General features: G+C 41.5%; 1 protein-coding gene across 1 annotated transcript in view; it reads right to left on the reverse strand.

The window, feature by feature from the left end:
• The window catches only part of GPATCH2 (G-patch domain containing 2), a 211,755-nt gene that overhangs the window by 26,393 nt on the left and 157,429 nt on the right, over positions 1-27,933 (reverse strand). Inside the window, exon 8 of the mRNA XM_019549481.1 lies at positions 27,355-27,419. Coding sequence (XP_019405026.1) covers positions 27,355-27,419 — 65 coding nt within the window. The remainder of the gene's footprint in view (positions 1-27,354; positions 27,420-27,933) is intronic.

Genomic DNA, 27,933 nt, shown 5'->3' on the forward strand with positions numbered 1-27,933 from the left:
ATTAACAAGGAAGTGATTTTAAAAGAAAATACTCCAAGAGTTGTAATTACTGCACAAATGTGTACCTTATTCTAACTTACTGTGCCAGTTCTTTGGCACTGCTTTAGCTTAACTTTTTATTTTAATGTTGACTTGCCTTCCATAACCTGCATTTACCAGAATTTTTTCACTCATAGGCTAATTTTCTTTTTTGTGATTGATAATACATACGAAAATGAGGAGAAATAAAATATTTCATAATTATGGAAAAAAGCTCATAAGAGAAACAAAAATTCAAAAGGGAATATTTTTTAAAAGTTTTTATTAAGTATACAGGTTTTAAATTACAAATTGTGTGTACGTAGTTAAAATAACTCTGGGCACAATACTTACCTATTTTTTAAATGGTACAGTAATATGGCTTTATTTTTTAAACTAAAATTGTTCCTAAAATTGAGAACACCGTATGTTAGAGAACCAGGCTACTTAGGAATCTTGAGAAAACTACTACTGTCAAAAAATGGTTCACTTAAATAGACCACTTATTTTACTCTCTGTTTAAAATACAACCCAATCACACTCTGTGCTCTTAAACATTTGAATACAAACTAATGGGAAGCAAATATCAAAATTTAAAAATATATGGTTTAATTTATAAACTGATGTATCCTTTTTCATTCAAAATTAATGTGCAGCAGCAGGGAAGACTGAAAATGTTCAGAATTCACCAAAGTATATTTTATTTCATTAAACAGAATTGTCTATGAATATGAAATAAAGATCACGTTTCCCCCCAAATCCAAATTTCATTACATCTCCTGGACATGTCTCATACTTAGCAGAATGCAATATGTGGATTTTTTTTCCTTCTGGAATTATACAAAAGGAGAGAAGGTGGCAAACATGGAGGGGGAGATATACAAATTGGATGATGATAAAAATGAATCAAGTCAGCTAATTGAACCTGCAGACCTGAATTATAGGAGAACGGTTTGAGTAATTCAATCCAGAACTGATTATTGGTACACTGTATTGAGACAGAGATTACTGATCAGCAAAATTCTGTTAATCAGGCCTCCCAACTTTTCCTTCAGGCACACAGAGAACAGAGTTGCAACGACTAACACTAAGTTAGGACTACTGTATTATTGTCGTCACCCTTCATATAGAACATAGCAGTTACTTTTTAATTTAAAATCAATGAATGTCTGAAAGGCAACCTTGTTCTTTCAGCATAAATGAATCATTTGTCTTTGCAAAGCACTACAACGTGATCACTAGCCAAGGTGAGAGTAGATATTTCTTTGTTGTCGTTTTGAGGAAAATTCTATAGAGCCAACCCAAATTCTTGGTGTGTTCATTAAACTAAGAAATCCAGTCTCATAACAACAGATATTGTATCTGGGTCTAAAAATAATTATAAAGCAGCATTTATTTCCAAAAGGATTTACAACTAACATTTTATTGCTGGTTTAAATCACTAAAAGACAAAACATTACATTTTAAAGAGGAAGGGACAAAACTATTTCTATTCTAAAGCCTACAGTTTAGTGGAGGCAAGATGTTACATTTTTGCTCTAAACACAAATAACAGCTCATGTACAATACATTTCTAAATTCCTATTATATGGTTATTGAGAAGTAGGGAGTACTCTGACCCTAAGAATCTGTCTAGATTCAATATTATGTTTCTTAACATTAAATCATAAATGCAAGGATTACAAAGAGGAAGAAAGCTATTTGCCTGATTTCTATCTACTTATCTATAGCTTGCTGCAAGCTATCATTTATAAATAGTGCTTGCATGGAAAGCTAGGCATTTTGCTGGGGAAAAAAATAAAACTTGTTAAGACCACCTTGCCTGAAAACTTGGCTTTTGATATGCTGGTGACAGGGACTGGAGCAAGCAGTGTCAAATGGAATAATTTTTAAGGAAAGACAACAGGAACATGTCGCCTCATTGTATGCATTTACAAATAGAGGCTTTTCAGAGCATTAGGCCTAGTTAAAGCTGCCCTCTGGATAAAAAGTGTTCCCAAGCAGCCTCAGACAAGCTCGGGAGACAAACAGATGTGACTATGGTCCCTGGCGTTTGGCAAGAACACTCACTGTCAATAAGAAAAATATAAGCATAGACAGGGCATCAGCTGCACCACAGTGGAGCAGGCCTGCAAGTGTCACAGCAGCGGCAAAGTTGTGGCAGAGGGAAGTAAGAGGGCTGTTAAAGCCAGACTGGTGTGAACTTACACTAGGAGGCCAAGATTTGATGTTGTTGTTGTCAAGCCTCAACATATTACACAAAAAATGGAATGGAGGAATCTATTGTCAAAATGTATTCTTCCATTCCTTACATACAAAGGGGTTAGATCACCTTTGTATGTAAGGGCATGCAATAATGCATAAAGCTTGGGGAAAAGAGAGAGAACACTTAGCACAAGAAAAACATTCCCCAAATCATGTGCTTTAATAATGTTATACTACAGTAACTGCTGTATTTATCCTAGTGGAGATACCCCCCAATGAATGTTCATGCCTATTTGCTGTAAACGTTCTCTTCGCACTACTCAACGTTATCCATGCACCATGTCCTTTACCTTCTTCCTCACTGTTATTTTCTCACTTCATAACTGGCATTTCATGAGGTATGATGACATTATACTTGTTTAAATTCGACCCTCCTACCCCCAAGAACCATGTCATTCATACTGATACCATGAAAAAACTCATTTTGTTCAGCCCCCTCAGTATTCCCAGTGAGACAATATTTTCAATGATCACCTATTTTTCATTTACAATTAGGAATTTTTACATCTTAAAGTCATTGGAACAGGTCAATGCCAGAGTTTGAACTAGTCTGATTTTTATGATCACTGGAATTCTTTCAAGTGTCCTTCAGGTTTATGTTGGCATTTCAATTCATAACCAGTTTCCTCTGAAAGAGGCCCTACATTCATGATCTATGGAACACTGAAAGCAGATCTTGTTTACTTTTCTTTTCCCAATTATGGTTATAATATAATACTCCCAGGTATTTTTACCTTTGCGCTTGTCATTCAGCTGAACTTAGGAGAAATTCACCCCAAATGTAACTTTCACTTCAGTCACAGAAAAGTGGAATAGGACAGTGACTAGATCCAGGATATTGGGAACTTCTAAATATAGTGACCTCCACTTACATGCTTATTGGATAAATGCCTAATTTGCTTAATACAAAGCCACTTCCAGTGTGTTAACCATTACTTACATTGTAACGAACTGCTTCTCTGTATATTGGTTGTGGATATGAACCACTTCATTATGTAGGAACTCCAGGCCCATTTTCTGTAAGGATACAGTATGTAATGGTATATTTGGTGAAACTAACAAAGCTGCCCATTTCAAAGCTTGTAAAGCCTAGGTCCCATGAATTTTAGAAGTGGGGAAAAAAGGGTAATAAGCCTTAACAAAGTATGTAAACCTTAGCAAACTGATCCCAGTTAATGAATAACTGGCCTGCACTTGAAGGGAACAGATTAGAAAGGCAAAAGTGGCAACTAAACTTAAATTAGCAACGCGAATCAAGGACAACAAGAAGTCCTTGTTTAGGTACATAGGGAACAGGAGGAATAAAATGGGAGTGTGGGGCCATTGCTCAGCAACTCAGGACAGATGGCTACCAGCACTCAGGAGAAAAGTGAACTCCTGAATGACTCCTTTGCCTCGGCATTTCACTGGGCCAAGGGGAAAATCATGGAAGGTAGGGTACAGAATGAGCAGGGTAGGAATGACTGCCTTCCTACTATTGCCATAGAATTGGTGTGTGATCAATTTAAAAAAATAGACATATATAAGAATCAGCAGGATCAGATGAACTTCATTCAAAAGTGCTGAAGGAGCTGGCCAAAGTAATTGCAGAACCCTTGGTGAAACTCTTCCACAACTTGTGGTGCTCTGGAGAGGTCCCTGAGGACTGGAAGGCAGCCAAAGTTGTGCCCATCTACAAGAAGGGGAGGAGGGAGGACCCAGGTAACTATAGGCCAATTAGCCTAACTTCTATCCCAGGGAAAATCTTGGGAAAATTCATCAAGGAGTCTATCTGTGATAAGCTTGCCGAAAGTAATTCTGAACAACAGCCAGCATGGCTTCATTGTGGACAGGTCTTGTCTTATCAACCTCATCTCCTTTTATGATCAGGTAACTCACCACGTGGATAAGAGAGAAGAGGTTGACACTGGATACCTTGATTTCCAAAAAGTCTTTGATCTGATATCCCACGATGTCCTCGCAAGAAAATTGGAGAATTGTGGGCTTAACTCCGAGACAGTCAGGCGGGTGAGAAACTGGTGGTGGGGCAGGACTCAGAGTCCTAATGAACGGATCTGTTGTAGTATGAATTTTTGAATATTAGTTATTATGTTTAAATTATAATAGTACCTCTATGATTGTATGAACAACTAAAACTCCATTTTGTGCTCATTTCTCTGCTTGACTTGAGTACATAAACTTCATATGCCTTGTGTACGTGAGTGTCTGTATGAAAGGGTGAATGGTGAAAGAATGGTAACTATTTGCAAGAAAACAGAAGATTTAATTGAGTGTGTAAGCAACAAGGAGCCAATATATAATATAAGTTACCAGACAGTAAACTAATTAATGGATGGCTGAAGAACTTGTCTGTGATCAGGTGCAAAGAAGAAGAAATTCTGCATATCCTGCCATTTGAACTCCACAGTGCTTCAAGATAAAGGATACACTGCTTCAAGACCGATTATACAATGCTTCAGTGGAGATAAGAAAGTTTACTGGAATGACCTCAAGTTGAGATAACAAGAAAAAACAACTTTTAATTAAAGACTGAGCATGGAAAAACCCCAATGCTGAACAAAAACTTGAAATCCCTATAAAAGTGAGATGCAGGCAAGCCAAGATGGGAAGTCCACTCTCTCCAACCTCATAGAGCACAGGCATACATGTCTGTTCTTCCCTTGCTCCTATCACCCTCAATAAGCCTGGACCCGGCCATCCAGTGGTAATATTGATTAACATCTGCTGGTAACTATAATATCTTACTGGAGTGGTTTTATTTGTATGTCTGTTTGTATGTATGCTTGTGTATGTCTTTGTATGGCTGGTTTGTCCAAGCTTATGTATTTGCTTCATGTAACCAATAAACATGGTATTTTACCTTATCCCCTTTTTAAGGTCTCACTCTCGATTTGAGCTATTGGTAACTTTAAGTAACACTGTGTCACACTGGCAAGAAATGGCCAGTAGCGTCCCACAGGAGTTGGTGCTTTGTCCAGTACTTTTCAACATCTTTATCAGTGATTTGGATGTGGAGTTGAAGCACTCAATGGCCAAGTTTGCAGATGACACCCAAGTTATGGGGAAGCGTGGTCACGCTTGAAGACAGGCTACAGATACAGGCAGATCTAGACAGGCTAGCAAGTTGGGTGGATCGGAACCAGATGAAGTTCAACATTGAGAAATGTAAAGGGCTCCACCTGGGGATGAACAACCCCCTACACATCTATAGGCTTGGTGGCACCAAACTGACCAGCACCATGAACGAAAGAGACCTGGGGTTAATAACAGACCACAGTATGAATATGAGCCAGCAATGCTGTAGCCAGTAGGGCAAATAATACTCTGGCATGCATCAATTGATGCATTTCCAGCAAAACCACAAAAAAACGTACTCTTCCACTCTACTCAGCATTGGTGAGATCATAGTTGGAGTACTGCATCCAGTTCTGGACACCATGCTTTAACAAGGACATGGAAAAGCTTGAGAGAGTCAAAAGAAGGGCCACCCATATGGGCAGATATTTGTAAGGCAAGCCATATGAGGAAAAACTGAGGGACCTAGAATTCTTCAGCTTCCCCTGGAGATCTTCAAGAGGAGACTAGATGGTCACCTTGCTGGGCTCACCTGACCACAGTGGTTTTTTCTGCCTGATGCAGGGGGCTGGACCCAATGATCTTCCAAAGTCCCTTCTGGCCTTATAATCTATGAATCTATATTATTTACATGGAGTTCAGCTAAGTATATGCTTTGGGGCCCTGGGGAAATTACTAATCTCAGTATGCATTTTTTTCAAATACAAAAACGAACAAACAAAAAACCCCAAACCCTCCAAAAGCAATCAGGTAGTCTTCATTTATATCACTAGGGAAGTGTGAATTATTCCAGAGTCACTTCACAGAGCTGTTTTAAGAATTAGACACACTTCATCTATACTAGTATAAACTCCAAGACAATGGGGCCTCAATCTCATTTAGGGGTGCCTGGGTACCCTTCTCATAAATCATTTATAAAATAAATATATTAGTAAGGCTATTCATTATTACTAGCATTTCTGTTGGTCACTTTACTCCCATTGTTTTCCTTTCAATATTCTTCTCCTTCCTAACAAGCTATAATGCTGTTCTTTGGCTACTGTCATTACACTACCAGTCTGCAATGCTCATACATGTACTGCACAAGTCTTCTCATAGTATATTTGTATTTCTTTTTAGGTTTCAAACTGTATGCCAGATTAGATTTAAGACCTCCAACATTGCCCAGATCGTTTATAAGTGATGGTGGTGACAGTTTGATGTAATTTAGACATAGCTTGAGCTTTTAGTTAGCATTTTTCATTAAAAAATAAGGGATTTTTTGTTGCTGAATTGAAAATAATCCACTATGTTGTACACTATACATACCACAACGTTGAAAAAAAAGTTTCAAAACAAAACTGATTGTTAGAACATGCTTTAAAGACTTGAATCCATCTTTGTCCATTATATTGTAATTAACACATCTTTCATCCAACCTGAACAATGAAATCCTCTGTAAAAAAGCAACACACTGCTCTGTCACAGTATCCAATGAGTTCCTGCAGATGGCTGTAGAACTCTTCAATTTTATCATCATTGGATGCTGTGCTAATACACAGGCTGACAATACTAAGTGAAGCCCTTTAGAAGGAGATGGTAGTAAGACTGGAGTTGACTGATTCGGCTTTTAGAAAAGGACATACAGGCATTTCTATTAAAAGGAAATGCCACTCCATCCCTTTGTTACTTCTCAGGCTCAAAATAGTCATGTATGAATTAATGGAGACAGAATGAACCCTCTGGAAGCTTGGAAGGATTTGACAGCTTCTTAATTACACAATTTAAATTATTTTAGCCATTCATAATGGTGATACACAAGCTAAATTTCAATTGCTTCAGTTTAAAAAGACTTACTTTCTAGGGGTGTTTATACACATGCTAGGGGGCGGGCACATTAATTAGAGTGACTCTGAGAGCCTCTCTAATTACAGTGCCCAGAGCATCATGTGCATTAGCATCCCTGCACTGAAAAATGGTGGCAGAGAAGCTTTAACTAAAGTTCATCGAATGAGCTTTAGATAAAGTACCCCCACTACCATTTTTCAGCACGGGGACACTGATGCAAGTGACTGGAGTCTGCTGGATTGCAGTAGTTACGCTCCAATTGTAGAATCGCAACTAATTAAAGAGCATTGGAGCAGCCTCGCTGCATGTGTATAGGTGCCCCATGTTCATTCCAAAGCTGACAGACAAAAATACCAAAGCTTTGGCACATTCCTTGTGTAACTTAAAAACACAGTCTTTCATAAGACATTGTGATGTTCTACTTATCAAGTCAATAATAACTCAGAAGGTCTTGAAAGAGTGACTCAATGAAGGAAGGCTGGGACACATTAATAAAACGTGGAGGAGATCAGTGAATAACCTCTTATCTCAGTTATGAAGCACTGCAGAATATACACTAAGACAAAGTTCTACTTGAAAAGGAAAAGGGTATGTGGAGTAGTGGTGGGTAGAGGCAGAAATGATACAATACAAAATACATTTAAAATATTTCTCAAATTGGATTCACTGATTCAAAACACATTGGAGAGCCAATGAAAGAGCTCAAAATGAAGGTATGCAATATAACCCACTTTCTACAATAAGACTAATCTGGCTACATACATACTTCCGCTGTTCCAGTATGGTTAATATAAAACAATGTATTGTAAACTTCACTTCTCACATGGTTACATAGCATATACTGCCTTTTAGTACAGAGTATCTACAGGAACACATGCCCTTCCACTGGAAAATACTTCCTTCCATTCTTGATAGAACCGTGAGGCTGCTAGCAGGTGCTTAAACCAAAAATGTATTTTTTTAAAACTATTTTAACATGACTATCTTGCTATCCATAAACTGGTGTTTACTGACTCATGAAAAACAAGGACCATAAAATGAGAAATTAACATTCTACACAGTGGGCGCATCTACATAAGACGCTATGGCGCTGTAGCATCTATTGGCAAAAACCGTGATGCTGCTGCTACATCACTGTAGCAACAGGCTCCCTTGTTATAGCATATGTCTATGGCAATGTTGTGGCCGAAAAAACTGTACACGGCCAGCATAGTGCAATATGGGCTGTTACTGCGCTGTCTTTTAGTACTTGCAAAGGAAGTACTAAATGATGGCACAGTAACAAAGGCACCATATGGCCACAAGTACATGCGCCCAGTGTCATGTAGGTATTTCTAAGCCCCCTATCACCTTAGTATTTTTGTTCAGTTAAGTGAATTACAAAAGATTCCATGATTCAGTCTGAGTAGGTCTCCAGAATTTTGGACTTATACAAACCTGCCACCTAATTCCCACCATCCTCAAGCAGATCTGTCCTTGATTATAGCTGCAAGTTTGGGTGAGTACGTTTTCTTACTCTTGTATAACAAAAAAGGTTCAAATCTTGCCTCAAGTGCATAAATCACCTTGATAAACTATGGAAGTCCTATAGTACCTTTGTAACAAGGTGCAAAAGACATATTTTGCATAGAAAATATATACTAACACTTTTAGAAAGGCCACACAATTAATTCTCTAAGCCTTCCTTTTGTCCTGTGGGCCAGGACAATTGCACCAGCTTCTATAATTCCTCCTGTCCCATTTCTTTTCCAGTCAGATTGAGGATCCTTCTTTGGAAGGGAGTTGGAGATTTCCTTGATCCTAGGCACCATGCCTGGTCTCAATTTTAATGACTAACAATTGGCATCCCCATAGTAATTAGTATGTCTTACTGAAAACTAATAAGCTTCCTGCCCAGCCAGAAGTCAGCCAACAAAGACGAGTTTGATAATGTGAAGAATCCACAGAAGAATACTTGTGGATTGTGAAAACATGCATCCTTGCTCTAAGGTCAGTGCTTCTGTCAAATAGATGAAAACAAATAATAGTGATCAAAATGGCTAAACACTGAGGATTTAGATAGACCCCTGGTATTAGTACTATAGCATAAGGTTTCCTTAAAAAAAAGTCAGTAATGTTTTGTTTGGAATATTTGAGGTAGATGTCACTCAGTGTGATTGGATTTGTCTGGCTTTAGGTCAAATCAATGTCTGGAATCTATTTTATTGTTTATTACAGAAAGCTATATAGAAGTTGTGCCTGGTAGTGATTTGGGCAGTCAGTGTCAACATGAAGTGCCAGAATGCCAGCCAACGTTTCTACTGATTTCAGTATGACAGGTGCTTTCTTGGTGAACAATTCGATGCCATATTTCTCTAACATTTTTTTTCTTGGAAGACGACAGCACTGAGCTCTTTTTGCTTAGGCTGTCAGTGAGGGCAATCCACATCTACCCAAACCCATTGAGTGGAGAATGGCAGATACTTAGATAAAAGCAGACCCCAATGATTTAAAGCAAGGATTATATGGACAAAGATACTGATTACACCTGGATTACAGTAACAACTAACACATGCTTAAATAGCACCTAATCATTTACACCAGAACCTGCTGTAGATATTGTGGTTCATACACACAGTGGAAATATATTCAGTGGAAATATAAAGTAATTCAAACGAATGAGTAGTTAATTGGAAGATTTACATTCTAGGGTGCTGAGTAAGCAAAGAACTAGGAAGCCGATAAACATATTAAACATTAACTCCAGCTTTCTTCTAAAATGTATAGAGTAAATGTCGTAACTATAGTCAGTGTATTCAAATTCACATTAAATTTCCCATGGACGATATGTTGGTAATAAGAACACATGTTATAAAATGGCAACGGGAATACATTTAACTCATTCACAGTAGGTGCAAAATTATCTGAAAAGAAAGTTCCACATAACTACAGTAGAAAAATAATCAATTTGAAATCCAGTATTTTCAAATAAAAATACTGGGACCAAATAGGCAATATCACCTGGGATTAGAAGACTAAAATGCACAAAACTGATGAATTCGCTAAATTAATAAAAATAGGTACTTAGTTTGCTTTGCACTTATTCTACATTAATCCTAATTTTTTAACAATTTTGCAATTGAGAAGTTAGCCATAGGTTTCAGGCTTTCATGCTAAGTTTCAGAAATGCACAAGCAATTGTTAAACGAGTAAAAACTCTTTTCATGTTAATAGAAAGATGTGTAGCCTCTTGACTGGCAAAACATATGAAAGATTCTGTAATTAGGCTTATCTGCAGAATGTATTTAATTCTTTTATATTAATCTGCTTTCACTGTATGCGAATTAAAAATGGCAAAATAATACTGCATTTATTGTTACACATTCAAAACACTACACACAAAATATAACACACTTGTCCCTAACTCTGATGAAGATGAGTATGTGCCTTCCAATCATCAACTGTTTAGGTGAAACTAAAATTTCACATTCTATTTATCTAGTCACTTTACAAGCTCTCTTTTCCTCACACTCATATACAAAAATGACATCATCAACATAACACAGATTGCAGCATCTGCCTCCTCCAATGTGAAGACCATTACATTAACCACAAAGAGCTATGCACATTATTTTCTTTTTATTAAATGTTAAACAGATGTGATAGAACAATGCAACTCTGTCAAACTCCTTTCAAATCAAGCCAATCTGTTCAAAGTACAATTTTAAAATAGGAGTGACACATGTGTTTTAAAGGAGTACTAGCAAAATCTAACTATGGATGAGAAAATAATAATTTCTTTTGCCAGCGGATTATCTTATCACTGTGTAGAGTACTCTACTACTTATCTTATCACCTTTTTCCAGAACTTCTGAAGCTTATTGAAGCACAAATGCTGTCTGCAATTCACCTGAATGAATCCAGTCTCTAATGGTATCACTTTTAGCAAACCAAATTGCACATAAAATCCAATACCACAGTATACGTAACACACAGTCTCCAGAGACCCACGGAGTTTAATTGTGAACCAAAAGTCTTTAAAAAGATTCTGTAGTAGAGGTTTACTGTCCTCAGAAAGGATAATGCATTGTTTTTTCTTGTTTCTAATTAGTAATTTAAGCATATGTTCAGCATTTAACTCTAAATGTTTGCCTTTTCCCCAAGCTCTAAGACAGCTGTCCAAGATGTGAATGCCAGAAAACATTTAAATATCAACATCTGTTGAATTATGTTAATTTAGTGTAATATAATTGGGCATGAGTTGGAATTGATCAAAAGTATATGAATCAGACAAAGGCATATCCAAACTAATATCTTGGTACACAAAACAAGTCACCAAAGAATGCTAGGAGGAAAAAAAGTTCTGTTTTAACAAAACTTAAACAGATTGTCTGAGACTATAGCTTTCCTCAAAAAAAGTATAATTTCATATTTTTCAAGATGGAAAACTCACGTCTGTAATGCTGAAACTGGTTGTGAAAAAACCTTTAAATATGACTTTTAATGAAAAATTATTTAGAATGATTTAATCGTTATCGTGTCCATAAAGAGATTTTGATGGTCTAGAAGCAAATACTACTAAACCTAATTTTTTTAGAAATAAAAAATTCAGAAAATCTCATATGTATTAGATGCATGTAATTCATTCAGCTGGTTTTAGATTACTGAAAATTAAGTATCGCATGTGTTATGATTTTGTGTCAAACAACCGAGTAAAATTGGATATTGTTCATGTTTATGTAAATATAAAACGTAGCTAGCAAAGAGATTATATTTTAATGGGGTTACAGGATAATGGTCTCCTGCTGTTTGAGAAATAGCAATCTTTAGAAAACATTCTGAACATGAATCATTTTACCAAAAGATATGGGGCCCAATTCAACTTCATATCCCCTTTCCTTAGCTTGAAATAACTGGACTCTCACTGACATGAACAGGAATTGATCTAATCATGAAAATTAATAGATATTTCAACACAGTAATTAAGGCTAATTGCACCTGCAATTAGTGGGCAGTTCATGGACTAGTAGATTCACTTCTACACTTATTAAATGAAATCAGCATAGTGGTAGATCACATCTTAGTTTGGGTGGAACAAACTTTTAAAAGGAATTAAAAACACTTCCTTAAACACAGTCACAAGAATAAAGTTAAATCTGTATAAACATTTGCAGAATCAAGTCCAAACTCTTCTACCTCCAGAGGAGGTACAACACAGGCAAGGACAATGCAAACTTCCCTTACAGTGACCTAAGATAGTGCCTCAAACTTGATGAAGAAGAATGACCTTTAGAGTTCTTCTTGGTCAAGAAGATTCTGTTCCCATTCTATCCTTGGCTTATGGGTTGAGAAGGTCAGAAGGATAGCCAACTGGGATAGATGTGAACCACTAGAAAGCGGCTGGGACCAATAAGTCAGTTCACATATGTAAACAAGTAAGGTTAGGCACAGATGTCACACACAAACCTGTTTAAGTGATCAGAAACTGGTTTAAACCTGTAATACAACAGACATGCAGTGCACATAAACCAGTTTCAAAATGGCTCAAACCAGTTTGAGATAAACCGGTTTATACAATGTCTGTCCCCAGACCTGTTGCTGGTTTAAATTAAACCAGAGACCCCCAGCATCCTGGCATGCTGTCTGGGCTGGCCTCACCCCTCTGCTCCCCAGCCAGAGCAGGGACAGGCGGAGGCAGGAATCCAGCCAGGGAGGGGTTTAATTCCCCCTCTCTATCCCATCAGCAGGAACCCCAGCAGCAGGCCACCATGGCCCCTGAGAGAGCTTGAACGGCCCCACCGCTCAGTCAATGCTCGGGGCAAGTCCCCTCCCAGCAAGAGGGGGCTTTTTATTCAGCTGCTGGCCTCAAGCAGAAGCCAAGCAGCGGCTGCGGCTAGACAGGCCCTGCTGCAGTACCAGTGGCCAGCAGCTGCGTAAGCCCCCTGTTGCCACAGAGAGGCCACTGGCACCAGGCAGGGGTCTGCTAGGTCTGTCCGGCTTGGCTGCCACCACTCTGTGCTCGGGGCCAGCACCCTTCTGGCAGGAGGGGGCTTATTCAGCCACTGGCCCTGAGCACAGGCTAAGTGGTGGCTGCAGCCAGACTGGGCAGACCCTGCTGCAGTGCCAGTGGCCTCTATGTGCTCGGGGCCAGCCCCCTCCCAAGCAGGAGGGGGTTTATTCAGCTGCTGGCACCATAGTGGGGTCTGCCAGGTCTGGCCATCACTGCTCTGTGCTTGAGGCCAGCGGCTGAATAAGCCTCCTCCTGCTGGGAGGGGGCTGGCTCTGAGCACAGAGTGGTGGTGGCAACCAGGCCAGGCAGACCCTGCTGCAGTACCAGCAGCCTCTCTGTGCTCAGGGAAGTCCCCCCCTGGCAGGAGGAGGGGTATTCAGTCGCAGGCCACTGTCATTGCAGTAGGGTCTGCCTACTCAGCTTGTGCTCAGGGCCAGGGGCTAAAGTAAGCCCCCTCTTGCCAGGACGGGGCTTGCCCTGAGCACAGACTGAGGGGTGGGGGTTAGGTCCTGCCCCCACCCAGCAGCTGAAGCAGTGAGGGGTGAACAATGGGCACCAGCCTGTCACAGCTTCCCAGAGCGCGAACCCCTTCCTGGTGGGGGCTGCTCTGTGGGGCTGGCAGAGCTGCTGCTGAGCGCAACAGTGCTGTGGAGGGTGGGTGCTTGCAGGGCTCTGGCCCGCTCTGGACCCTGGTGCTGCCGCACACGGCCTGCTGCTCAGCTAGCCCTTCAGCACAGGGGAAGGAGCTCATGCTCCCCCACATCATGACAGGGGCTGCTGCCTCCAACTAGAGCCCTGCCCCCTCCCAATGCAGTGGCAGGGTGGGGGCATGGCAAGACACAGGCCAGCGGGAACCCTTGGGGTTGGGGGGGCAGGGATAGGGGTTATTCCTCTTCCCTCTGTTGTAAGAGACCTATCCCGGGGCAGGGAGCATGACAGCAATGGTGGGCAGACCCAGCTGCCAGTGGGGGTAGAGGAGAGACTAACTCTTCTCCCTTCCCCCCTCTGCCTCAGGGGCCATGGTGCCCTGCTGCTGCAGCTGCCAAGGGGGAGCGCCTGGCAGTCCTGGCTTGCGTTCCTGCCACTGGGATAGAGGGGGAGGAATTAAGCCTTTCTGGCCAGTTCAGCCCAGATTGATCATACCCCCCCGGACAGCTTCTCTGCAGCTGATGGCATGTTCTAGCACCCTCTGGTACCTGGCCTGAGCCACTGCAGGCATGTGCCCGCATTGCTTCAGTCCAAAGAAAATGTTTGTCTTGTTATAGACCATTTCAGCTGAGGCAGGTTAGACTAACCTGCAAAGGTTGCATCAATTCAGGCTTTCTGAATGTCTGTCCTTAGCCTAAGAGGTAGTAATAATTTTAAGTCACTGTCAGATAGCCCAGATCTGAATGCAGATCTAGATACTCTACACGAGGGGTGGGCAGAATGTGGCTCGGGGGCTGGATGCGGCCCACCAGGCCATTCTATCCGGCCTGTGGGGCCCCTAAAAAATTTAGAAAATCCATATTAATCCGTCCTGGGCTGCCTGTCATGCAGCCCTTGATGGCTTGGTGAAACACAGTAAGCGGCCCTCTGCCCAAAATAATTACCCACCCCTGCTCTACACCATCTCCTCAGTTACTCTTTGAACAACTGGTTCAGAGAAAATAACTATTGCTGTAGTGCTTCAGGCAGGCACCATATCTGGCAAGTTAATTACACCACACATGACAAACCAAATGATGTTTTTACATTTTATCATTTTTCAAGATCAGTCTTCCTTAGTAGGAAAACAAATTAATTTATATTTATTTATAATGTCCTACGCAGAACTGAATATTGATTTGAAAAACATTGAAAGAATTAAGGAAATTCAACCTGGACAAAGCAAGTTACCAAAGTTAGAATGAGGAATTATTGGAAAGCAGAGCTGTTATTGGGATAATGTCTTACTAGAAAGCAGGGTTGCTGAATCCTCAATACATTATTTCCAAATGTGTTACAAGAAAGGATAAACAAAATGTCCACACATTAGTAATGGAAATGAATGTGCAAATGGTAAAGGTATATTTTGGATTTTGAAATATGGTCTAACCTGCATGCAGATAGTTTGACAGCTTGGAAACTACTCTATAGGCATAGCGGTTGGTAAATCTTGTAAATCCTAAAGCTGATTGCTGTTCTTTTCCCAGCCAGATATTAGAAGGACTCTGCTGCATAGTATAAAGCGGTACTGGTTTGAATGATTCATTTCATCTGCTGGTGTTTTGAAAAACAATATAACAAACCTTAATAAGGTGTGAATAGCTAGGCATAAAAGTATGGAGTGTATCCCATTAAGTAAGATAATGAGTCTTAATGAGGTGTAAAGAGATGAGCCAGCTTGTTCCAGCATTAATTAGCTGTCAGTTATACTTAAATTGGTTTAAGTACGCTTGTATACACATGCATTTACTCCAGCCAAAATTTACTCTGGTGTAAACTACTCCAGAGTAGGGGTTTTGGGGCAGGTGTCTACCCATACAGGATTAGGGTGAAGATTTGCACCTAGTTCCCTGCAGTCCTGCAGTGGGTCCCTGCCATCACTGTGGGGAGCTCCAGGATCCCCCTGGGTGCTACCCCAAGGGACTGTCTGCTGCTGGGGTGGGGACAGTGTCCCCCTGCCCCAGCAGCAGGGAGCTCCTAGCCCTAGCTCCCTCATCAGGGGCACAGACCTTGGGAAGTGCTGCAGGGAAAGCTGCCCCACTGGTGGATTGGGGCAGGGATCTACCCCACTGCGGCAGCTCTTTTCAAGCCTTGTGCCCCTGAGTGGGATAGTTCCTGGCCAGCCCCAGGTGGAAGTCTACATGTGCACCCCAGAGCTGGCTGGGGATTGCCCAAAACAGGATAGTCCCCAGCCTCCTCCAGGCTGCATGTGCTTTTCAGGGCAGGGGGACATTGTCCACACCTGGGCATGCAGGTTAGGGCCTGGGGAGCTTGTTCCCCGCCCAGCTCCATGAGCGCAGAGCTGGGGGAGGAACAAGCACCCCAATCTTGTTCTCCCCTTTCAGCTCCGCGCTCGTGGAGCTTGACAGGGAACAGGCTCCCCTACCTCCACTAGCAGGCAGCTCCTGGGGGCAGGGAGCTATCTCCCGCCGCCTGACGCATGGCTGACTGGGAGCCAGTTTTGCTCCCAGTCAGGCATTTACACTAGTGTTACAGTGCTGTTACTCATCCCATGTAAATTTGCTACTTGGATTTGCAGGTAGCACATTTATTAGAGATTAGAGAGGTTTACTGTGAAGTAAGCATGTGCACATGTAGATTCACATGCTTACTTCACAGTAAACCTCCCTAATCCAAAGTTAAGCATCTTGGGTGGACACATCCAGCGCTGCCTTAAAATCAGAAGCATCTGAAACATTAAAAGGATCTGACAAATGGCTTAAGCCATTTGCATGATTTAAACAGCTGTCTGCATGGCCTGAAGGGGTCTTAAATAGTTGTAAATGATTTGTCTGACTTTCCATAACTCTTCTTCCTATCCATGTGCCTGAACAGTGACCAATCTTAAGTGCCATACTGGTTCAGGCCAATGGTCTATCTAGCCCAGTCTCCTGTCTCCAACACTGGCAAAAGTGGACACTTTATATAAACATGGGACATCTACAGCAGGTGTATCAAACATATGGGGTGGATCAGGCTGTGGAACCATACCATTGAGCCTGCAAAGCTACAGGAAGCTGGAGCTGTGGCTATGGGGGGCATGGCCTGCTGCAGAATTCAGGGCCCCTGGCGTGGCTGGACATGGCCACTGGCAGTAAGACAGCGAGTGAGGACTGTGTGACATAGCCCCTGGGTGCCCTGTGGTCTGCTGGCCCTATGCCCCCAGATCTCCACTGCCACCATAGGACCCACTGGAGCTGTTGGCCCTGCAGATCTAGCCCAGAAGGGGCCTGTCACAGGATCAGGGAGATGACCTGTGACTGATAGGGAGTTAAGGAGCTGCCAATCACCAGATTGGCAGCTCAGGTGCGGGTTGCCGCAGCAACCAGATAGGTCAGGTGACCGGAAGGGGGCAGGGCCAGGCCCTTTATAACAGCTCAGGCCTAGGCCCAGTAGCAGTACCCTTCTGATGGTTGCAGGAGCAGGAGCTTGAGCTCTGCAGCAGAGCTGAGCAGCCTGGGTTGGGGGTTGCAGCTTTACCTTGTGGACCGGCTGCGATGATGCTGGGGACGAGAACACCATAAAAGGAGGTATGGTTGGGAGCCCTAGAGGGGCTTGGAGGTTATGTTATGAGCAGGAGGCTCTGTGTTTATGTTGAAGCCAGGTGGCTTGCATTTTGGTTACAGTTACACCGGAGGACTGGGTGAGGCTGTAGGGGAGTGAGGAGGCCTCAGGGGGGCTCCCTAGCAGCTTGGGGGTTCCCGGTGCCCAGTAGGGGCACAGTGCAAGCGGGGCACCACTGTTTGCGCTGGCGCGGTGTGCGGGGTTGCGGACCCAGCCTGGGAGGGCGATGTCAGCCTAGTGGGGCAAGGGACCCAGAGATGGATCAAGGGGCCAGGCACGGCTGCAGCCACCTGAGCCCCAAGCGCAAGGAGCGCGGTAGAGGCCCGGAGGGAGGGCAACCACCGTGGGGGGGCACGGTGTGGGCCCCGGAGAGGGCAAGGCCCCAGAAGGGGCTGAGTGCGGGGCCGTGAGAGACCCTGGGAGTGAGAGGGCACTGAGGAGCCCTGAGAACACACAAAGGGCCAGGACCTAGTATCATGGCCCTAGTGAGAGTATTCCAGCACCATTGGTGAGGCTTGGGCTGCGGTGCAGGGGAGGTACAGGAGCTGCAGACAGCGCCCCCTGCCATCAGGGCGTGTACAAATGGGCAGCTTCCCGCTAAGTTTCATCATTCGTTACTTATAAACAAGATCAAGCCATGGCAGGAGAGAATAGGCGGGTGGCGGACCCATTGCAGGAGTCTGGAGTTACACGTGTGGAGAGACTCCAAAAATGAGACTCCTGTCACAGGGCCCCACAATCTAGATCCAGTCCAGGGCTTAGAATGAGTTTGATACACCTAATATAGAGTGAACCCCTGTCATACCCTCCCTGGCCTTTAATTCATCATTGAATTGAATTAAAGATACCAGATACGTTCTGTTTAATAGCTACTAAGGGTTCTATCATCCATGAATTTGTCTAATCCCTTTTTGAATCGGATTGTACTATCTGGCTCTATAACTTCCTGTGGGAATGAGTTGTATATCTACATGCTGCGTAAAAAAGCATACTTTCTCGTGTTAGTTTTAAGCTTGTGTCCTAATTTCAATGGGTACACCCTCTAGTTTTAGTATTCCGGGACTTGGTGAGTATCGGTTTCCTATTCATTTTGTACACGCCCTGCAAGATTTTATAGACCACTACCATATCCTGTCTCACCCTTCTTTTTCAAACTGAAAAGTCCTAGCCTTTTAGTTTCTGCCATTATGACAGTTACTCCATCCCCCTCAGCAGCTTGGCTGCCCTTCTGTGTACCTTGCCTAACTCTACTATGCTACCCTTTCTGATTCTAATTCTACTACTACTACATCCTTTTTGAGCTGCAAAGACTAGCGCTGCATACAGTATTCAAGATGTCGACACACCATAGATATGTATAGTAGCTTGATGACATTTGCTGTTTCATTTTCTATTCCCTTCTTAATGATGCCCAGTGTTTTATTAGCTTTTTCTGTCACTGCTGGACATGAAAGTGCTGGTTTTAGAAAACTAACTAGTGACTCCCAAGGTCTTTTTCCTGAGTTGAAACAGCTAGTTCAAAACCCAGCACTGTGTACTTATAGCAGAAATTATTTTCCCATCAAGTTCATTTTCTTGCACTTGTTGACAATGAAGTTCAACTGCCATTTTTTCCCACTCACTTAGTTTGGTAAGATCTTTCTGCAGCTCCTCACTGCCAGTTTGGGATTTGACTACCTGGGATAATATAGCATCACTGCAAACTTGGAGATTTCACTGTAGCATTCACACTATTGCACAGGATATTGAGGCCACTGGATATGGATCAATTTAGATTTCTGGCCAGTCTTCAATGCTGTCTTTATGTCCTGATCTAGGTAGGGCAGATATGGAGGCTTTCTCCACGGGTTTTAAGGGGTAAGTGGAAACTCCATGCAATGCAATTGTTTGTCTAAGTTTACTTGTATAGTTCCTAAATTGTATGAAAGGTTCTAACTAATCCTCCGCAGCAAAAAATTTACTCTTTGTCTAAAAGCTAAATTTTCAAAATGGCTCCACAAATAGCCACTCACATTTATTGATGTAGGCCATTTTAAAATGCTGGCTACTGAAGTGCCCTCCACATCTGAGTTCCCACTTTGAAGCAGGAACTTAGCCACTTTGTTATATACTGGTATTAGAATTTATCCTCCCCCAAATTACAGTACGTTCTATTTGGGCACAAAATGAGTATTGTGAGATGTAAGTAGATTACAAAATTACTGAGTTAAAATTTAGTAAAAATGGATCTTTAAGATGATGATTCTCAACCTGTCACCCACAGAGCTGTCATCTGGCCCATGAGGCTCCTCACAGGTCTAAATTTGATGGTGGGGTAGCAGTGTTAATTGCCGTAGCTCTGGGAATGTCACTGACAAATTTCTGGACCCACAGATGACATGGCCCCATATGATGGATCATATCAGCATACAGGGTTGCACTGCAGCTGGTCACTCCCCATGGACCAACCCTGTGTGCTAACCTCACACTAAATCAGGCCTGCAGACTGGCCCTATGTCACTCAGCTGACCTATGGGTTTGAATAAGTTAAGCACCATTGCTTCAAGGCATTTAGTTCTCAGTATTAAACCACATTATATCCCAGATATTGTAAATTAATATTCTTTGCAGTTTCCACATAGCCAATATGTTATTAAGATTTACCTATTGTGTGTGTGTTTTTTTTAAAGGACTAATGGTTGTTCAGAACTCTACTTTCTAACCAAGTCTCTTGTCCAGTGAGGCCTGGGGAATGCTCTGCTACAGAGAATTCCACGAAGAACTGCCCTCTTAAAATGTCTAACATCTCTCTCCCTGTTTTTATTATTTCCTCAGTGAGAGTGATGCCAAGGTGCATGAGAGAAAATAGTGGCCCAACAACTTGCCACCATTACCCCTTAGCTTGACGCTATGAGATGGAAAGAAAAAAAATATAATTTATTTGTAAAAACGTTTGATCTTGTACTTGGAGATCTTAGAAGTCAGGGTAAACAGATGGAACATAATAAGAACAACAGGGAGATTCAGCAACAGAAAATTCCTTTCTAGTCTCAAAACAATGCCTTTTATATTCACTGAACATACTTTGAGGAGTTAATAATGTTTGGTTGGCATGGTTGCCTATTTCTGTATTTTAACATGTTTGGATTTCTTTTCATTTTAATCTTAACTCATCATTTCCTGGATTTGTAGCCCTTTGTTTTGGGGAGTTTATTATATTTAAAAAAAACTCCTATGTTTTAATCTAATCAAGCTTAATGTTTTTTGTTGGAAATATAAATAAATATGTGGGATGACAGGAATGAATGTTTACTATATAAAAAAACTATTTTTTATAGATGTATTGCTTTATAGGTACGTGTGCATTTTCTTGTACCATTTTTTTTAAATAAGCAGTGTTCACCTCTTTTGGTGCTGTAATTTCATTCCACAAAAGCCACATTAAACAATTACAGTTCTTGTAATTAACCAGTAGTCTAATGTACAGTTTTCTTATCCTAATCTATTAACAGCTGCTCAAAAATGTAGTAATTAATGGTTTCATTTATTTTTGGCAAACCTGCTACACGACAAATAGTTTCATATCTGCTGCAAATTAGGACTCCTTCCCAAACAACAGATGACATGGTGGGAAAAAGGGAGCAGACAGAATCCTTGCACATCTTTGTCTCTTTAGAAGATCAAATAAAGAGCAGCTGTAATTCTATTTGTCACATCTGTGTAACAAAATATAGTGATCTGTATCATCAGAAGAAAACGAACAAGCTCTGTTCAAATCTAAATAGGGACTTTCTTTACAATAGGTTTAGATACAAATATTGAGTTCAACTTTTTTTTTTTAATCCCATCACAGATTTTATTTAAATAGCTGCTTATGCTAGGTGTCATTCTTCATGTTTTAGGAGCCTTTGTAATATGCTAGTTTAAAAAGAAAATGAAAATAAGTGAAGTTACGACAAAGAACGTAACTGAGTAATTCCCTCTTCCTTCTCCACCCCTTACTTGACAGGCCTGAGCCTGTCTAGGGTACATGGGGTTACAGAACATGAAAAAATATAATAGATGATATTCTGTTGTTTTCTTGACATTGATCACCATTTTAGATGCATTTGACATTTTCCCTTTATACTACCTACTAAGTCTCCTATACCAGTTCCTACTGCCTCTAGGCAAGATATGGCTTCAAAGACTCCATACCACCATAAGAAAGTATTGCAAGCAGGGGACAAAGGAAGAATAGCAGATAGACCTGTTCTCCCACTACCTGAACAGCTGTGTGCTCGGTTCATTCTTTTTCAAGAGGTACTAATGGCAGCACTTCTACCTTTTGGTTACGTCCACAGTGAATGGCAATTAAGTTCCATGTTGCCTTGGCTATACAGGTACTTCTCTCACAGGTACCCAGCTATATACTTTGAAGCTAGCTCCAATATCTCAGCACTACATAAACTGCCCTAGCAACGGCAAAAAAAACTAAGGGCCTGGAAGTTCAATTAGTCACTTTTCTTAAAAGACTGGAAGATAGTGCACAACCTTTGAAAGCTGGGAAGGAATTGTCAAGTTGTTATTTTAAAACATGTCTGGCTACATGGCTGTAATTCTTGCTTTAATTTTTCCATTCATCTTCCTAAAATGGGGAGAGGCAGGTCTTTCCAAAGGGCAATTCAGAAAGCCTGGAGACATCTAGAGGCAGCCAATAGGAAATGTCAGAAGGATGTACCTGAACTTCTGCCCCACTAAATCAGGCTGCACATTAAATACCTCTGTTCACTTCAGATACTCTATGCAGCGCTTTACTCTTGAGGGAAGGCTCCTAATACTTGGCTGACAGTGTCTTTATTTTGCTTGATAGCCTAGAGGTCAAAGCCTTTGCCCAGGACAGGGTTGGGGAATTATATCAGCTGGAGGGCCGCTTAGTGAATTTTGGTGAGCTGTCGAGGGTAGCAAGGGTAATTCCGGCCCTTGACAGGTGCCCTGCCTGCTGGTCACCATCTCTGAACCAGAAGTCCCACTCCAACCCCTGACCTTTGCCACCGGAAGTCTCTCCCCCTGCTCTGGAAGTACTTTTTTTTGGGAGGGAAGGCACTGCCATCTTGAAACAAAACAAATCATATAATAACCCCCCCCCCCCCCAAAAAAAAAACCACTCCCATTTACTACAACTTACTTTAATTTTATTTTTAAAATATTTTTGTCCTGATTTTTTTATGTTTGCATAGTGTATCTAGAAGCAATTGCATAATAGTTTAAAATACAGTCTTACTCTTGTATATTGTATGTGGGGGGAAGCAGGGGGTGTATGTGGGGGTGTGTGGTTGGGGAGTGCATGTATGTCTATGGTGGTGTGTGTGCATGTGTGACATGGATATGGTGTGTGGGGGACATGTATGGAGGGGTGTGAGGTATGTGGCTGGGGTGGGGGTTGTGTACGGTTATGGTAGGGGGTGGGAGGGTGTGTTTGTAGGTATGGTGGAGGATGGGGAGGTGAGGGAGTGTGTAGTAGCTGTGAGAAAGTAGATATGTATAAGGTTATGACTGGGAGTGTGTGTGGGGGCTGTGCATGTGTTTGGGGTATATGGTGGGGGCCCTCACTTTAGCAGAAAGGCAGGGAAGGTGGAAACAGCCATGGGGTTTCCTGCAAAAACCTCTGACAGGCAGAGGCATCTTGTGTCTAGTGGGCCCCCCTAGCTCGGCGTTGGGGGCAGGTCAGGTTTGGGTGTGGGGGGTGGTTCAGCTGGAGCCTCACCTCCTGAAGGGACATACTGGCTTGCAGAGGGGCAGCCCAGGGTCAGGGCTTACAGAGGGGTGCCGTGGGCTGGATGGAATTGCCTCGAGGGCCAGATGCGGCCCATTGGCTGCATTTTGCCCATCCCTGGCCCAGGATTTGGGAGGCCTTGATTCTAGGCCAGCAGTTCTCAACCAGAGGCCTGTGAGCAGGTTTCAGTGGGGTTGCAGATCTGGTATGATCATGATCTCTGAGGTCAGCTGGGGGCAGACAAGCCCAGGGTGAGCCTGCCACTGCTGCTGCCACCAGGTTCACAGAAATATATGGATTTTTCTCCTTTAAAGGAAAAAACCCAGAAAACCATGGATTTCCCCTTTCAGGCTGGCAGTGTTCCATACATATCTAACTTCTTTAAGACTTACGTTTCTTTGTCCTGCACAACTGCAGAGAAGTTATCTTAATGTGTCATGCAGTAATGGACAGTACAGCATAATTTAAAAAACAAATCAAAGAAGACAGTCAGGTTTGCAAACTAAAACAGATCTTTTTTTTAAAACGGATCATAGCTCCACTTCTTTTTAAAATGTGTCAGATGTAATATATCCAGTATTTTGCATAGCTATCCTGTATGGTCTATTCTGATTCTGGTGTTTGTGTGGTGTGTTGTGTGTTTTTTATGGAAACCTCTTCTCTGTGCTCTTTATCAATGGGCATATCACTCGTGCTCAAAAATTTAATATCTCATAACTTCCCATTAATAAAATGGTGAAGCTGTTTTTCATAGGGTTAATTTTAGACCATGTTTAATATTAAGAATTTGAAACTTACTTTTGTCTTCAAATGTTAATGTTGGTCATCTCTGAGGAGCAACCCAATATAGTTAAGCTCATTAAGAAAGTACCATCAGTACTGTACAGAAGAAAAACAGTAACAGGACATCAACTGAATGCTTATCTCCTTCTTACCTGTACAATACGGTTGTGGAGTAAATTATTCCACAATTCATTGATCTAGTGCAGTGTAGGTCTCTAACCTTTACTTTTTTCACATGCTGAGACAAGAACTGCGGTCACTCATCCAGAAGGGGTACGAAAAGTCAAGGTAATATAAAAAGTATTAATAGAAAATGTCTTTCAGAATACCAAATCACAAAAATATATATGTTCACATGGCTAGAAACATGCCTGTGTGGCAATTATGCAAAGAAATGCATTTAGCAACTGCAGTCTTGCAGTAAGAGCAGCACACAAAGGATAAAATTGAAAGTCTTCTGGGTAATACAAGCCTTCAAATACTTACCACTTATTCTACATTTAACAATAAACAGAAATGTCTTGTCTTTCTATCATAGATATAAATGGTTTAAGCGTTTTTAAAAGCATGGTAAGCATCTGCATTACAATATCCTTACATATTGCCTACACATTGAAAGCAGGCAAAAAAATAATTTAGAATCCGTGTTTAGAGTACTTGAGATTTCAGTGTAGAATGAACTCTTACATTCAACAATGTAGCTGTATATTCATAGTTATCTAAAATACAAGAGATTTATTCATTTAATTTTAGTTATTTTTATAGTTACTCTGAAGAATGGGCCAGCACTTTTTTTCTAGGTATAAATTTGTGAAGTACAACTAGCTTCAGGGGAGTTTTGCTAATTTACATCTTTTAGATGGATCTGGCTTTAAGTTAAAATCTAAAAGTCTGTTTCCATTTCAGGCCTCCCAGATGCACAGTAATGAGACTGCACATTTACCAGAAAGGCATAGTTCTCAGCTTGCCTCTTCATTAACTGTGGGTACATCTACATGTGAAATTAAGGTGGAGCAATAAGCTCAGTGCACAGCAGAGTCAACTGCTCCCAAGTGCAGTGTTTATACATGCGCCCAGGACCATAGCCCTTTGAGCTGGGGCAGAGCAGCCCTGGACTGGCAGGGAGTACTCGGGATCAGCCCCAGGTTCCAGGTGGTGGTGTCCAGCAGTGGAGAAATTGGTTGGGGCACGAGGATGCTACTGTGGGGCTAGGTGGTAGGCATCTCCTGCATTTTAGCATCTTTGTTCTCCAGCCAGCCCCTATCACCATCTACACGTGCATTGCAGTGCACTTAATGACTCCACCATTTGACAGTACTGTCCTAACAGTACCCTCTTATGGTGGAGTTAATTTACTGCTCCTTAATACCAGCATGTGTAGATAGTGACATTTACTGCAGAGCTAATTAGTCTACTCCACAGTAAAGTGTGTGTATAGATACACCCAGTGTGTACATGATCTGCTTTTTCAGAATTTGAAAGAATTTTTTTTTCCCCTAAGAAAATGACTGAGGCCAGGAACATTTGAGTGCAGCAGTGAAGTAGTCAATTGCTGTCTGGTGAGACTGGCAACTTTAAACCAAAGCAAAGTCATGGGCAGTCCTCCTAAAAATCCCACTCGCTGAATTTACATTGGTAACTTAAAATAAATTTAATTGGTAGGAAAGAAAGACTAGATTATTGGTGTGTTGCATGTGTTATATGTTCCTCGACATCACAGACATGCATACAATTCTTTCAGTTGTCTATAACAACTTTCAAAAAAAGGTAAATATTAAGTTGTTGAATGTTGGATAGTGGTAGGAAAGCCATCACCAGATCATCTATCTGCTGTGAAAGGAAAAAAACATGAGGTGGCAGCTGATTCTGAGTTTGGCTGGAAGGCTATACAGTAGTTCTGCAGTTCTTTAACTCTGGTGTATGTACCCACCAGTGGGTTAGACTAGTAAGTCTCAGGTAGTCTGTGGAAAAACCAGAAATCATATGCATAAGCTTTCTTCAATTCCAGGTGCTAAACTTCATTGTAAGGTAGTTAAAATATATTCAGTTCATTCTGTGCAAGTAATTATAGTAGTGGCCACTGGGCCATTCAAGGATAATAGGCATTTCATGTGATGTGTTGTCATTTTATCTCAGAATAGGGGGCTATACATATTGTGTTTTTAATATGACATAAGTTTTGCAAAAAAGTCAGTCCTACTCTTGGGTCCTGAATCCTATTGTTTCCACAAAAAGACTGCCAGGCGTTTTTTTGGGACAACAGTCTATTGGCTCAGCACTGACTCAGAGTAGGGAGAGAGAAAAGATCATCTGAAATATTTAAAAAAAAAAAAAAAAAATTGTTTTAATCAAAAGTTTATCTACTTCCATAGGCATCTTGTTTTATTCTGCTACTATTCCTATCATTTGGAAGATTTTCCTGAGATTTAATCTACAGTTAAAATCTGCTTTTAAGTGCATCTAGTTACTGTGTCCATAGTATTTGTGCACTAACCAATCAGAGGGTGCAATATGAACTTGCACACAACATTTAGTATTTTCATATTTGGTACTCATATGATGAAAGTAAAATGTCTCATCTCACATGCCAGTTATTACTTATAGCTAGTACTTCACAACATGAAATAACATGGCTATCCCAAGATAATTTCAGATCCTAGATACACTGTGTGGCTTGAAAACAGAAGGCCAAGTATTTTCTCTTACTCAAAAGTATGGTACTGTTCCAGTCTTCAAATGTATTATTAAAAAACTTATGTGCCATCCAAAATAATACATCTACAATCTCCCATTTATATATACACAGTAAATGCTGCACACAGAAAAATGTTATAAAACAATTTTGTTACAGTAAGGGTCAAGGAGAAATCGGGTATGGTAAGCATATACATGATCTTTGAGCACAGACTTAACAGTGAGCTTTGCCTTTAATCTTTTGTCACATCTTATCAGCGTAATGCCCAGCTTTTTTCCCCCCTAATGATGGATTTGTTTCTATACATGTTGCCAATCAGTTTTTTCAAGGACACTACTGTACAGATATCTAAGTGTTAAGTCCCTTTCTATTGTTTTTTATCATTAAAAAGTGTGTGTGGGGGGGGTATGTAATGCACATTCTTGACTCTCTCAATTATATGCTGTAAGTAAGGAACCAGGCAAGGTCATCCATATTACCCAGATGTTTAATAAATTTATTATAATCAGAGTAAATAAATTGGAGGGATAAAAACACCAGTGAAGTCGCATACAAAACATCAGTATAGTCTTATGTTACACAGAAAAAGTCCATAAGAAAGGGAGCACAAGAAACTATCCAGAAACAGGGGTGGCATCAATCTCTTCAGAAAATATATGGGGATAGTTAGGGATAGCTATGTTATGATTAAAATAATTGGTTGTAGCTTAATCTTACCTGCTAGCTGTTTTTACTGAGCTGTTCTTCTTGTGTCCTCTCTCTGATCGGTTATCCCGCAGGTGCTGAAAATACACAAAGTACACTCAGAACAGTGTTGAAAGCATAGTCTTTTTTATTCTAAGCAACGTCATTCTAATTTGATTATCCTCTTGTGTTAAGCCGCTTCTATGTGTTTGATTTTCAACAGTGACATCTCACATCATGATGTTCAACTAGGGCCCCATGAGATCCCATAAAGGGTGCTATGACACCTGTCCCCTGGGTGAAGAGGTAAATGCTCTCCTGTGCCTGCCCCAGCTACTCAGCAGGGCCTGCAACTGCTTCTCCCAGAACTGCTGCTGCTGCCCTCTTCTGCTCTCCCCCTGCCCCCGACTGCTTCCCCCACACTGACAGACTACATTCTGGCTGCCCCTACACTTCTGGAAGCATGGTCTGCTGTGGGCAAGCAGATGGACATATTGCAGCCAAGCTTGTCACTGCTCCCATACTTCCAGGACTGGCAAGAGGGGCTGTGGGGACAGTTGCTAGCAAGTGAGACCCTGCAGGAGCAGCTCAGCAGTGGGGTCTGCCCTTGCC

Source organism: Crocodylus porosus, unplaced genomic scaffold (genome assembly GCF_001723895.1).
Source record: "Crocodylus porosus isolate Cpor-Errol unplaced genomic scaffold, CroPor_comp1, whole genome shotgun sequence".
NCBI lineage: Eukaryota > Metazoa > Chordata > Crocodylia > Crocodylidae > Crocodylus > Crocodylus porosus.